At 38.9% G+C, this 13,181-nt stretch overlaps 1 protein-coding gene and 1 long non-coding RNA gene across 6 annotated transcripts in view; one reads left to right on the top strand and one right to left on the bottom strand.

The window, feature by feature from the left end:
• The window catches only part of HTR4 (5-hydroxytryptamine receptor 4), a 210,245-nt gene that overhangs the window by 155,055 nt on the left and 42,009 nt on the right, over positions 1-13,181 (top strand). Inside the window, exon 7 of one of the 5 annotated variants that reach the window (XR_010157366.1) lies at positions 6,435-6,681. The exons of 3 other annotated variants lie outside the window; for them this stretch is intronic. Coding sequence is in view for 1 of the 2 variants with exons in the window: in XM_001162258.7 (XP_001162258.1) it covers positions 13,002-13,121 (120 nt within the window). In the remaining variant the exon portion in view is untranslated. Of the gene's footprint in view, positions 1-6,434; positions 6,682-13,001; positions 13,122-13,181 lie in introns of all 5 variants that reach the window. One more of the 5 variants, XM_001162258.7, reaches the window with a different exon arrangement.
• The window catches only part of LOC129144028 (uncharacterized), a 108,124-nt gene that overhangs the window by 62,549 nt on the left and 32,394 nt on the right, over positions 1-13,181 (bottom strand). The window lies entirely within an intron of this gene.

Raw genomic sequence — 13,181 nt, 5'->3', positions numbered from 1 at the left:
AAAAACCAATTAGTATGTGAATTAAGAAAAATACTACTGTGCCACTGCACTCCACTCCAGCTTGGGTGACAGAGCCAGACCCTGTCTCAAAAAATAAAAACACCATCCGCAGAAGCAATAACTAAAGTTCCTTAAAAAAAGTGGTTTTTTTTTGAAAAGTATAAGACCTTTATTGAAGGAAACTTTAAAACTTTACTGAAGAAGTGCAGATAAATTGCTAAAGGTTCATTGTGGATAGTAGAAGAGGTGGCTGTAAAACCCAGATTTTCCTTTTGAGGTTATAGGAAGCCCATCAGAACTCCAGGTTTGCAGATTCTGGAACTCAATTTATTAGGTTCTGAAGTTTGATTCACGGGAACTATGTATTGAGCATTTAATGCAGAAGGCAGCATGCAGCAGATATAAACATGAACCACTGAAGCAAGGGATACACTAGCAAGATATTACAGTACGGTGAACATCACTGCAGGTGTACACAAGGTTTATCAGGAGCTGAGGGAATTGCTAACAAATCAACAGTTTCCTTGTCATCACTGGTGATGGGCATCCCATCTCTGCTTGAACTCCTGCAATGAGAGAAGCTTCCCATCTGAGCAGCCTGCTCAAAGTTTGGGCAGCTCTAGAGCTTGAAAGGTTTTCCTGATATTGAGTTGACGTTTCCATCCCTGTGGCTTCTACTCACTAACCCTCGTTCTGCCTTGAGAAAGAGAAAAACAGGTTACATCTTTTACGTTAGGACAGCACTTTAGGCATATTTGGCCATAGGTTCTTTCTGAGGCTTTTGTTTTTCTTAATAAATATCCCAATTTCTTTTAGCACTCTCTGTGTATATATTATTGTTGGAAATTTGGGGAGTGCAAATACATTCCCTTATTTGCAACTTTTATTTTTATTTTTCTTGATCGTTTTTCCATCAAAGCATGATCTGCAGATCACTCACATTAGAATCATCTGGCAGCTTAGTAAAAACACAGATTCCTGGGTCCCACTCACTGAATCAGTGCAGGGCTTGTAAGTGACATTTTTACTAATATGACTGTTATGCATATTAACGGTTTAGAGCCATGGTCCTAGACTTTTGTGGATCAGAATTGTCCAAGGTGTGCTAGCATTGATTGTGATTCAGGGCTTCAAGTTATGACACATATTAGAATTCTTAGGTTCTTATAAAATTTTTTTTGAGGCGGAGTCTCACACTGTCACCCAGGCTGGAGTGCAGTGGCGCGATTTCGGCTTACTGCAACCTCCGCCTCCTGAGTTCAAGCGATTCCCTTGCCTCAGCCTCCCAAGTAGCTGGGATTACAGGCGCCAGCCACCAAACCTGGCTAATTTTTTGTATTTTTAATAGAGACAGGGTTTCCCCATGTTGGCCAGCCTGGTCTCGAACTTCTGACCTCGTGATTCAGCCGTCTCAGCCTCCCAAGGTGCTGGGATTACAGGCTTGAGCCACCGCACCCAGGCCAGAATCTCTTAAAAGATAATAACTTTATCTAACTTAACTGGTAAAATATAATTATCAGAAAATTCCTTTTGGAAGCCTGCTTCAGTTCAGTCATGCTTTAAGCCTCTCTCCCCACTTGGAAGACATGGTATGACTACATAGTCTTGTGACCACAACAAGGTGGCAGGTGGTAGGAACAAGTCATATTAATTTGATTTGAGGTTCTTTGGGGACTTGCTAATGGGGTTCTTTGTCCATTGGATAAATACCAAGGACCTTGCCAGTTTTGCAGCCTGTTGTATCCTCAGAGCCTAGTAAAGTGCCTGGAACATTGTAGGACTTGACAAGAGGATGAAAAAATGCTCTGTCTCTAGTCTACTGGCTTACCCTCTCTTCTGTTTAACTGTCTCCATGATTATTAGTTCAGATAACTGAGGGCAGAAAAGGGACTAGCGGTGCTGACTGTAACCTTAGAGCAGAGAATTTCCCTGTACAAAATCTGCTAAAGATTCCAGTTTTGACTTCTTTGGTAGATAATCCCCATCCTCCTATTTCACTCCTTCATTGTCAAAATAACAAAATAATTGATGTGAATTTGCTTTGCTAACTGCAAAGCTCTGTCCACATGAGAGTGATAATTTTAAGAATTTATAAATTAGGCGACACAGCACAGATTGTATGCAAACTTTAGCTTTGGAGATGGGTTTCTCTGCTCTCTCACCAGGCTTAGATTCTTCCCCCGTTTCCAGGTTCAGATCTTACTCAAACTTAGGACACTTACCCAATTCCTGAGAAGTCTGAGAACTTTTGCAAGCACTTTCCAAAGAACTTATTGCCTATCTAACTTGGTTCTTGGCTATCATCCTCCATCATCCACTGTTAATCCCTGTGATAAACAGGCTGTCCATTGACTTGAGATCTCTAGATCTGTGTTGTCCAATAGGGCAACCACTAGCCACACATGACTATTTAAGTTTTAATTTAACCAAAATGAAACACAACTAAAAACTCAGTTTTTTAGTCACACTAGTTATATTCCAAGTGTTCATAAGCCACATGTGGTGAGTGGCTCTTGGCTTAGATATAAATGTAGAAAATTCTCATGATTGTAAAAAGTTTGTTTGACCAAGCATCTCCAGAGCTATATGTGCCTTCTCTCTGGAAGGAGGCAATACAACTTTCTCTCAGACTCACTAACTCTTGTTATCAGCAACGCTCAAAAACTAATCAACCAATTCTATTGGATGTGCCATATAAATCTTTAACATTTCCATATACGACATTAGTGTATTCAGATTTCTATATGAAATCAATAGAGGAGAAAATGTAAACATAGAAAAAAAGTGAAAATGAGTAAGAGGCAAAGAGAATGAGTAAGAGGCAAAACACAGCAGAAGAAAAAATAATCCGGGTTACAGCCCCTTGTTATTTCCTTTATAAATAACAACTATGATAACTTACCATATATTTTTTGTTGTTGTTAACTTGTTTATTATCTGTCTGTCCAGCCAGACTGCCAGTCTATGAGGGCAGGTACCATGTTAATTTTATTCCCTAAAATTTCCCCATGGTGCAGAAATTGCTCAATTAATATATTTGTTAAATAAACACATGTTCTTATACTTCATTGTTCATCTGGACTGTGCATGCCAGAATAAGCTTCCACCACTTTAAAAAATATGTATTAATTCCATAACTGAAACAGTTGTTTGTTCACAGTGAAACCACTTGTTAAATTTTGACTTCAGCACATCAGAATTCCCCTTTTAAATAAAGGTTTTCACACTGTGAATTGGAAGATTTTTACCCATGGATGAGGAAATGATTTAGAGTTGACTTAGTTTGGATCCTCAGAGGTTTCTGCTAATGTCGGAAAGTTGTTTGACATTTAAAAGCCATCTTATGGCCTTTACCTTGAACTTTAGAGGTTACAATTATATTCAACGTTTACCTCATTGTTTTGAGCCAAAACAGACTTAATCTGGGTAAATCAAAGATGGATGAGGATGACCTTCCTTTGTCTCCATTAACCCCTACCAGGGCAGACTACATAATTTGCTGGCCAAATGCAAAATAAAAATACAAGCAACTTGTTCAAATGGCAGGAAAAAGTGTTCTTAAAGGTATTAAAATTTAAAGCCTTTCTTTTTTTTTCATTCACTCCCTCCCAACTTGTCTTGGTTTTTTTACTTGCTAATTACCTTTGTTTTAGTTAAGAAATTTTTAAAATTATTAGCACCAATTTGTCATTCATTTATCATTGATACATGAATAAATTTATCATTCATTTATCATTGATACATGAATAAATTTATCAATCACTTTTACATTGTGCAATGCCAACTTCAAATGTAAATAAAAGAGCATTTAACTTGTATGTGGAATTATCAAAATTATACAGATCATGGTAGGTAGTTCATACACACTTAAGTATTTTGTTTTTACCAGAGTAGTGCAGAAAACTAACTCAACTGCTTTTATTTCACTTTTTGATACATACACATTCTACTAATATTCACAAATTCAAGAATAAAGTTATTAAGAATTTCAAGATGGCAACAGCAGAGCATTAAACCTAGGTCTGGATTCCTGTATATGCACTGGTCACATACCCACAAAGCCGGCCTTGGTCCCCATCACAACATGAAGTAATCTTTCAGAAAACACTGTTCTTGTTGAGATCACACCAGGAAAATAGCGAGAATAAAAACTTCAAAAGAACACCAATGGTCTCATCAAATACTCAGGATTAGAAAAGTTAGTGCTTTTTGCAAAATGTACCTGCTTTTCAGAAATGTGTTAATCGGGTGGCCTAAGCTTCTCTCCAGGATGCCCACTTCTAGGCTAATGTGTTGAGGCTGAAACATTATCCCTTCCATTGAGACTTACTATTCAGGAAAAGTTCCAGCTTCTGGCTTGGTGGAAGGCGACCATTGGTACGTAATCAAAGGGCCATCCCACCCAGCACAGTGCCATGGCTGCAGGTGCTGGAATCTGGCCCACCTGGGTTTCAGTCCTGTCTGAGATCTACCATTTAGTGTCAATATGACCTTAAGTGTTTGACCAAACATCTCCAAGCTTTTTTCTTCATCTGTAAAATGGACATAATATTAGAACCCATTTCATGGGGCTTTTGTTAAGGTTAAATTGATAACATCCGTTCCGGGATATGCCAGTTCCTATTACACAGAAAGCACTCAATCAGTGGAAACTGCTACATTGTTATCATAAGTATTTGCATAGCATCATTCATATCTTGGTAAAACATCTTCCTCCAGGTCTCCAGTTATTTTCTCAGCTTCCTGATAAGAATTTCTTAAGAAATGAGTCAATAGAAATCTCCATGTTCTAAACACTTCTCCTGAAACAAGGGATGCAGGGCTCCTCTACTAGAAGAAAAGCCAGAAATAAATTAATCACACTGTTTATAAATAATTGTTTAAGCAACATGAGACAAGACTTGTTTCCTGGGTACATCATGCCCTGTGCTGAACAGTTGGGGCTGTTATTTTGAATATACCTTCTGGATTTTAAATTACCTGTAGGCATTTCTTTGACCCAACATAAAATATACTAGCCATGTCAAACAAGTTGAGCACATTCCGTGTGTGTTTGTTTTCCCCCTTTTGCTCCGTAGGTGCACCCACTGTCAGGGTGTCGAGGTTCTGTGTACCAGCCCTCAGAGATCAGCGCTCGCAGTAAAAAGGGATTATGCATGCCACCCTGCAGGGCAAGCCCCCAAACAACACTCAGCTCCAGAAATGCCCAACATGGTTTATTTGAGGTCAAAGATAGAGGCAGTGTGATGTGGTGCCCTGGCCTTCAACCCTGGCTGCACATTACAGCCACCTGGGGCCTCTTAAGCAATACCTGAGCCTGAGCTCTGCTTATAGAGATTCCATTTTAATTGGGTCTGGTTGGGAAGCAGAAATCCATTTATTTTAGGAGCTTGAGTGCGCAGCAGGGTTAACAACCGCTAGTGTCCTGGAAAGAGCAGGAGGTCTGTCTTCTAATCCCTTAGTGATCATCAGGAAGTCATTACCTGCCCCAACACCAATAAAATGAGGAAGTTGAATTAGATAATGCTTTAAGTTTAGATCTAGCTGCATGTCTTAGATCACTGAGATTGTGTGGGTTTAAACCAGTAGTTCTTTATCAGGAATGATCTTGTTTACCAGAGAACATTTGGCAATATCTGGAGGCATTTTTGGTTGTCACAACGTGGGAATACTATTGGTATATAGCGGGTGGAGGCCAGGGATGCTGCTAATCATCCGACAATGCGTGGAACACCCCAGAGCAAAGAATTTCCTGGCCCCAGATTTCCAGATAGTGCCGAGGTTAAGAAACCCTGCTTTAAACTAGTCCTCTGAGCTTTACAACAGAGAACTTCCTTGCCACTGCCAAGGACAGCAGGAGAGGTCTTTCAACAGTACCAGGAGGTTCAGCCCCTGCACCATTTGGCTCCTTTTAATCCTCATACATTCTTAAGGCAAGACCAAAAAAAAAAAAAAAAAAAAATAGCGCCGTAGAAGGCAACTGATACGGTTTCTAGGAGGAAGGGTCCTGAACTTCTGTGGTTAGAGTACCGGCAGTAACTTTGCAGATAAGCCCTTTCCACTAGGCAGGCTCTAGGAGCTTGTTCTCTTACAGCATGTACTTGGCGAGGACACAGACCTCCCAATTTAGTCAGAGCAGCTGTTCAGGAAGAAATCTCCTCCAAAGCACACTGAGATACCCACTGGAAAACCATATTCCCATGTAAATGTGTGTTTAGTCCATGGTGCAATGTGCAGGTACCTGGTCCATGGAAATGATAAAAGCTTCATCTTATACCGGGAATTGACAAGCTGGAGTATGTTCAGAAGAGGGTAAATGCCATGATTTTCTCTACAGAATTTATGACATATAAATAACAGTAGAAGGAACTGGGGATGCTGAGCTTAGAGCAAAGAGGTTTTAGGTCATAATTATTGTTTTTATATATTTAAAGGGCTGTTAGAGGAAACAGGAATTCGACTTCTTCTGCATAATGTGAGGGAGAGAGGTAAGAAACAAAGGATTGAGGTTATAAGAACATGTATTTCAGCACAAAATGGAATGGATTGCCTTACTAGGGAGTTCCTAGTAAAGTTGAAGGAGAAAATTGGATGACCATCAGTCAATTAAAAGTGTTGATTGACCGAATATCAGTAACTGGAAGAACTGAATGTTCATTAGTCAACATTTCTGGGGAAGAGGTGAGTAGATTGAATAACACGTTCTCAGCCCCTTTTTTTGTGATTCTGTGAGTTACAAAATCATAAGCATCGTCCCACAGTGCAGTTAAGTGTAGGGGACAGCAAACTCTATTTCAGCCAGTGTAACATTTTGTTTGGTTGAAGCTGGAGAATTTCTGGAAATATTACTAATGAGAAGACATATGTCAGAAATGATACTGTCAATTTTAGGGGGCCATTCTGCTTTCCTTTACTGAATCTTTGGCAATCTGGGGTTGGTAGAAAATGTAGACATTTCCAAAGGAGAAATATCTCCATAGATGCTTAGTGGTAAACAGCTAATTTGATGCCTGAGATTGCATTTGGAAAAAATATTGGATATATTTACTGATCAGGATATATATACATATATATATGTATATATATACACACACACATACATATATATGTATATGTATATTATATATTATATATATATATTATATATTATATATATATATTATATATATACATGTATATTATATATTATATATATACATGTATATTATATATTATATATATACATGTATATTATATATTATATATATACATGTATATTATATATTATATATATACATGTATATGTATATATACATTTGCATGATTTTCCAAAAGGGTGAGTTCTAGAATTGAACTGAAAGGCTATTCACACATTTTGGTGATTTTAGGATGCTCTTTCCTTGACAGAGTTGCAAATTATAAATTATTTTCTCTGCCTCTGGTTTTCTTTTGGGACTATGTATATAATATAGCCATAAAGGGAGAAGCTGCTTCGTGTTTATCACTCAGGAAGATGGAAAGGCCATTCAGACATGTGGGATTTTAAACTGCAAATGCCAGCTGGATTGGGTTGTAATAGGATAACCTTGAGCAGTACAGTAGGACTTGCAGTGGGCAGAGAGGGAAGGGTATATGAAACCCTTCTTGGCCTGATCCAATCTGGTGTTGCAGCTCATTTCCCTCAACTCTCCCCGCTGCAGCCCAGCTCCCCTGACCTAACTCTTCGTGCAATAAACATACAAGATTGGTCAGCTTTTCCCAAACAAATAGCGAATTATATTGTCTCTGGATCATCTCTGCTGCCTTGAATGCTGTCTCACTTTCCAGCCTGGCACAAGACTACTCATTCTTCTAGGCACAGTTCCAATAGGAGTTCTCTAAACTTTCCTGCCCCACTTTCTCCTCAGTCTCTGGGCTATCTTACCACCCGCTTGCCCTTCTTTAGGAAGCTCAGCTTATCCCTCAGTATCTTAAGTATTCTTTATGTACCTGACTCACTGTCACTCACATGGGCAGCTTCTCAAGAGCACTGTTTAGGGGTTGAGAATGCCTGTTCCATGAAGGTGCAAATTTAGTGATGTTGTTTCAATCAGGCTCTGAGTTCAGATCCTGACCCCACCACTCTCTAGATAATCTACCTGGGGAAAGTTACTAGGATTCATTCCACTCAGCCAGAGCCTGCAAATAATAAAACCCATGTGATAGGATTATTGTGAAGTTTATATGAAATAATCCATGAATTTCTTAGCACAGTAGTTGACACATAATAAACATTCAGTAAATATTGGCTGTGTTTAAAACGTACTTTTAAGGTATTTTCTCCTAGATATTTTAGGTCCTTTTATATTGGAATACTATAGAAAAAGCAGGTAGATAGTCTGACTCCCAAAGATTCAGAGTTTCAATCCTTTTATTTGCCATTTAGGAACTGTGGTAAACAATGGAAAAAGTCATGAAAGGATATTGATTTGACCTCTTAGTTCTATGCGCATATTGGGAAATAGGGAAAGAAGTACATAGGGATTAGAATCAGCCACACCTGATTTGATCTTGCACTTTGGTGTATTGAAACATGGACATATCTGAGACTGGTGATGAGATTAAAGGGCCCTTGGGAATACATTTTGTCCAGAGGCCACAATGTTAACATCCCAAACTATGAAAGCTCAGCTTTCTGCAAGCTTCAAAACACAGTAGAAAGAAAGATCCTAGATGTCATGCCCTGCAGATGCATTGCTTTATGTCCTTGCCAAGACACTATGCTTTCTGCAATTTAGTTTTCTCATCTGTCTGATAGGGGCTTTTGTAACTTGCATGCTACTTTCATGATTTTTTTTAATCATATCACCACTCTACCCATGCCATGCTATTATTTATTTACTATTTTTCTTTAAATACGTTTTAAATCTAAATAAACATATTTGTAAAGGAAACTCTGTATTGTGACCTTAAATGCAAAACTATATAGAGAAGATGATTTTTAATACAAATGCAATGAAAGTAAAACAAAGTTATTAAAATTTAGCTTTATCCTGTTTTTTTGCCAAAGGCTTTGAGCCTGACGCCTGCACTGTGTTTGTTAGGTATTAGAGACTTGTTAAACCAGAGCAGGACCACACTGAGTCAGAATGACTGAATGAATAGTTTGCATCCCCTTGCTGTCATTCAGATTATTTAATGCTGTGCCCATTCTCTGAGATGTCACTCACAGAACACATCCTATGTTTGGGAAACACTTGATCTTCTAGCCTTAGTAGAATTCTGGTTGATAGTGTATCTACAGACAATTTAAGAAATGGACTTTTAATAAGCAAACTTGCTGATAACTTATTACAAATCTATGTGCCTCACGGTTTATAGACAACTCAGTTTTTATCAGCTAACAATACCCAAGAATTCTATTTCTCATCACACGAAAAGCACCTAAAAAAACATTGCTCTGTGCATCTCTTTACATTTTTTGCTTTCTCATTTTCATAATCACCAAGTCTTTTCTCATCTGTTTATCTTCAATGTGATGAAAACCAATAAATACTTCCTTGTCCACTTTGCTGAAATGTATGTTTTATTTTATTGTTTCCATTCCTTTCCCTTTGGGAGCAGGGACTTCTATCTCTGGCCCCTCTGACCTGCCTGTGATTTCTCTCTACTGCCTATCTCTAAGCTCGCTCTCTCTACTGTCTCTATCTCTAAGCTCGCTCTCTGGTATGAATAGAATGGCTGGAGGGAAATCTCATACACCTGTGTGCGTAAGAATCAGCTGAGAGCAGTTTTTTAAAATGCAGATTGCCGCTCTCTCTGCCTCACTCCTGCCCTCCTACCCTCGCTGTCAAAGGTCTGGTGTGGATCCTGGGAATCTGTATTTTATACAAGTACCCAATATAGTTCTCATGCACATAGCCTCTGGACCTTTGAGAAAGATGACTTAGCAAGTGATTCTCCTCCTCCTCCTCCTCCTCCTCCTCCTTTTCTTCTTCCTCCTCTTCTCCTTCTTCCTCCTCCTCTTCTCCTTCTTCCTCCTCCTATTCTTTCTTCCAGAGAACAAGTAATTGTAAGTAGGTTTCATTAACTGCTAATAACTTCGTTATAAAACTTCCCACCACATAAATGATTTCCATGTTTCCAAATGGGCAGAATTCTTGATTTGGAGGGCAAAATACCTGAGTTATAGCACTAGATCCACCATTACCCATCGATCAATCCATGCCCCTACATTACACTTTCCTCTTCCTCTAACATGGAAACAAGACTCTGTACCTTCTTGCCTTACAGATTTGCATTGAAGATTAAATGTGAAAAAAGATATGACAATGCTTTGTAAATTGTCAGGGATTTTACCAAAACGATTACAACAAGAAACTGCATTTTAAAAACTCATCCGTTAAAATATTGGAGAAAGATTCTTTTTAAATGATGTTTTGCATCAGGGATTTTGAGTGGCTCTGCCAATGTTTTTGATCAAACATATGTTTGAGGAGAGACAGTTGTGATCTCGCTGCATTTTAAGTTGTGGCATCTCAGCCCCACCCTATCCTATCCTACCCAAATACATTTAACAGCTTTGCAATGTAATTTCACAGATTCCGAAATTGAGGTCTTTCAGATTCTTTAATACAAATCCAAAATTACCCTCCCTGTGTTTCCAGTGAAACCTCTTCCCTCCACATGGAATATAAAGTATCAGATACTAACAATAGAATATTAAAAGCCAAATTTGAAGCAATTACCCACAGCTTTGGAGAACAGTCCCACACACAGCTGGTACCCAATCAGAAGGCCTGTCTCTGTCACCCACCATCCCAGCTACTCATAGAATCAGAATGTCAGAGCTGCAAAGGATCTTACAGATTATCCTCCCCTTCATTTAACAAATGGGAAAAGTGAGGCACAGGAAAGGGGCAAAGTCATCCAGAGTCACTCAACTGGAGGCTCCAAAGGCATTAGAACCCAGGTCCCTGTCTTCTGGTTGCTACACTCTGCTGCTTTCTTCTCTGAATTAGTAAGGTGACCTTCTAGCTGGGAGTGAAAGGGGCTTCCTGAGTGTCAAAGCCATGTGCACTGAGGATGATCTTATTGCACAGGAAGGACGTCTCTTATGGTACAGTAAAATGTACCACATTTTTTTTTTATCATGCATGAAGGCCTAAAAGGCAGATGACACTAAACTGCTAACTGTGAACAATTATGTAAATATAACAATGAGAACTGCGGCTATGAGCCAACTGACCATAAGATCACTCTGTCATTATTCTCACATTCCCATTCGTCCTGCTGAGAGAGAGACGTTGTGAGTCCTTCATGGAGTTAGATGCTGGGCCATTGTCTTTTCTCCATGGCCAGAGCTATATTGATGTAACCTGGCATTAGACATCAAATAGCAATACTAGAGTATTTTCAATCTTTATTTAAATCTCTAAAAGAATTGTACAAGAGAGCCAATATATTGAAGCTGAGTTTGCCAATGTCAAAGATAGATAGAGAGGGAGAGAAAGAGAGAGCCGATGTAGCCCTTCGGAAACATTTCTCAAAGAACCTCTTCCTCTCTCCAATTGCTCTGGAGCCTTCCACATGCCCAACCACATGGCTTTCTTTAGCTCTGATCTTTTCGCCTTGTCTTTTATCCTCACCCCTCATTCTTTATTATGTTTATTCATGTAGCCCCTCTCTTTGTCTTCCGGACTTTCCTCCTACCTTCACAGGATTTTTTCCCCCTTTACACCTAGTCTCCCTAGTTCTACGTCACAGAAAACATTGGGTTCCACTTGGCAATGACTCTTCTTTAATGGTCAGATGGAGTTAGCAGGAAAGAGTCTCATGTTAGTGTCACAGTCATATTGTGTTGCAATAAATGGAGATGCCACATCACACTGCAGGTTTCTCACAGGTGGAACATTTATAACATGCACCTCTGTACATATTCATTTCACCCAGGAGTCTGCCATAGTGGGACAAAGAAATGCTAGAGACAGCAAGACCTAAATACTGTATCCATAGTGGTAGTTGTCAAAATGATGAATGACAATACAGTAGAACAGTTACTAGCACAGATGCTGGTGTCAAAAATGACTTAAATGTAAGGTCTGACCCTGTCATTTATTAACTGTGTATACTTGGGCAAATTACTTATGCTCCCTGAAGCTCAGTTTCCTTGCCTGTTAAATGGGTGTAATACATGAATTAAGGCACATACTGCATTCAGCCCAATGCCTGGCACACCAGTGCTGCACTAATAGGTGGTTGTTTTTATCGTTGCTAATAATGACAATAATAACAAATATGATACAAAGGGGATTTGGCCAATGAGAGATGAGAAATTCTTATTTTCTTTCTTCCCTCCCTCTTTCCCTTCCTTCTTTCCTTCCTTTCCTTCTTCCTTCCTTCCTCCTTCCCTTTCTTCCTTCTCTCCTTGCTTCCTTTTTAACCTTCATTCCTTCTTTTTCATTCATTGTTTTATCTCTAAATAGATATATTCAATGAATAAGACAGATAAAAATGTAAGGGAGTATGTAAAGGCCTGAGGGCACATCTTGAGTTATCTAGAGAGTTTACACTTTAAAATGGCATGTGGAAAATCTGGAGGAAGGAACATATAACCAAGGATGAATCAAGGATGAACAAAAGCTATGTTCAGAGCTATGTTCAGATCTAACCCAGAAATAGTTAGATTTCATTATTTAGGGAAGAAATCTTGCATATTCTGCTGTAATAAGAATAGACTTCCAACTGGAAAGAAGAGAACATTTTAGGGAGAAAGTTGCTGTCCAGGATTGATGGAAAGCATTTAACTGTCTCTGAGCCAAGATGTGTCATATCTCAGGGGCTTAAAAAAACTTGTTGCTAACAAGTCCGAATGATCTTCTTCTAGGACTGGGGAATAGGTGGAAGCCTGGAGATAGTAAATATTGCCCCAATTTTTCAAGAAACACTAAAGCTAATCTCCAGAAACCATAGACTCATAGCTTGTGTAAGTAAGATTCACTGTTGTATAATAATTCATGCCAAATAATTTCTTTATCTGCTAGGACAGATTTTCTGTTTGACAGAGACATTTTAGCAAGGTATTGGACAAAGCCTGCCAGAGCGGGTCCATTCTCAGGCACATTGAGCATTAGATGTTTGACTGCAAGGAAGCCTGTCTTGGGGTAACTATGATTCTCTGTTTTATCTTGCTCAACATTTTTTACCTTGCCTGAAAAACTAAA

Source organism: Pan troglodytes, chromosome 4 (genome assembly GCF_028858775.2).
Source record: "Pan troglodytes isolate AG18354 chromosome 4, NHGRI_mPanTro3-v2.0_pri, whole genome shotgun sequence".
Taxonomy (NCBI): domain Eukaryota; kingdom Metazoa; phylum Chordata; class Mammalia; order Primates; family Hominidae; genus Pan; species Pan troglodytes.
The sequence above is the reverse complement of the archived record's forward strand: the minus strand, read 5'-3'. Positions and strand labels throughout refer to the sequence as shown.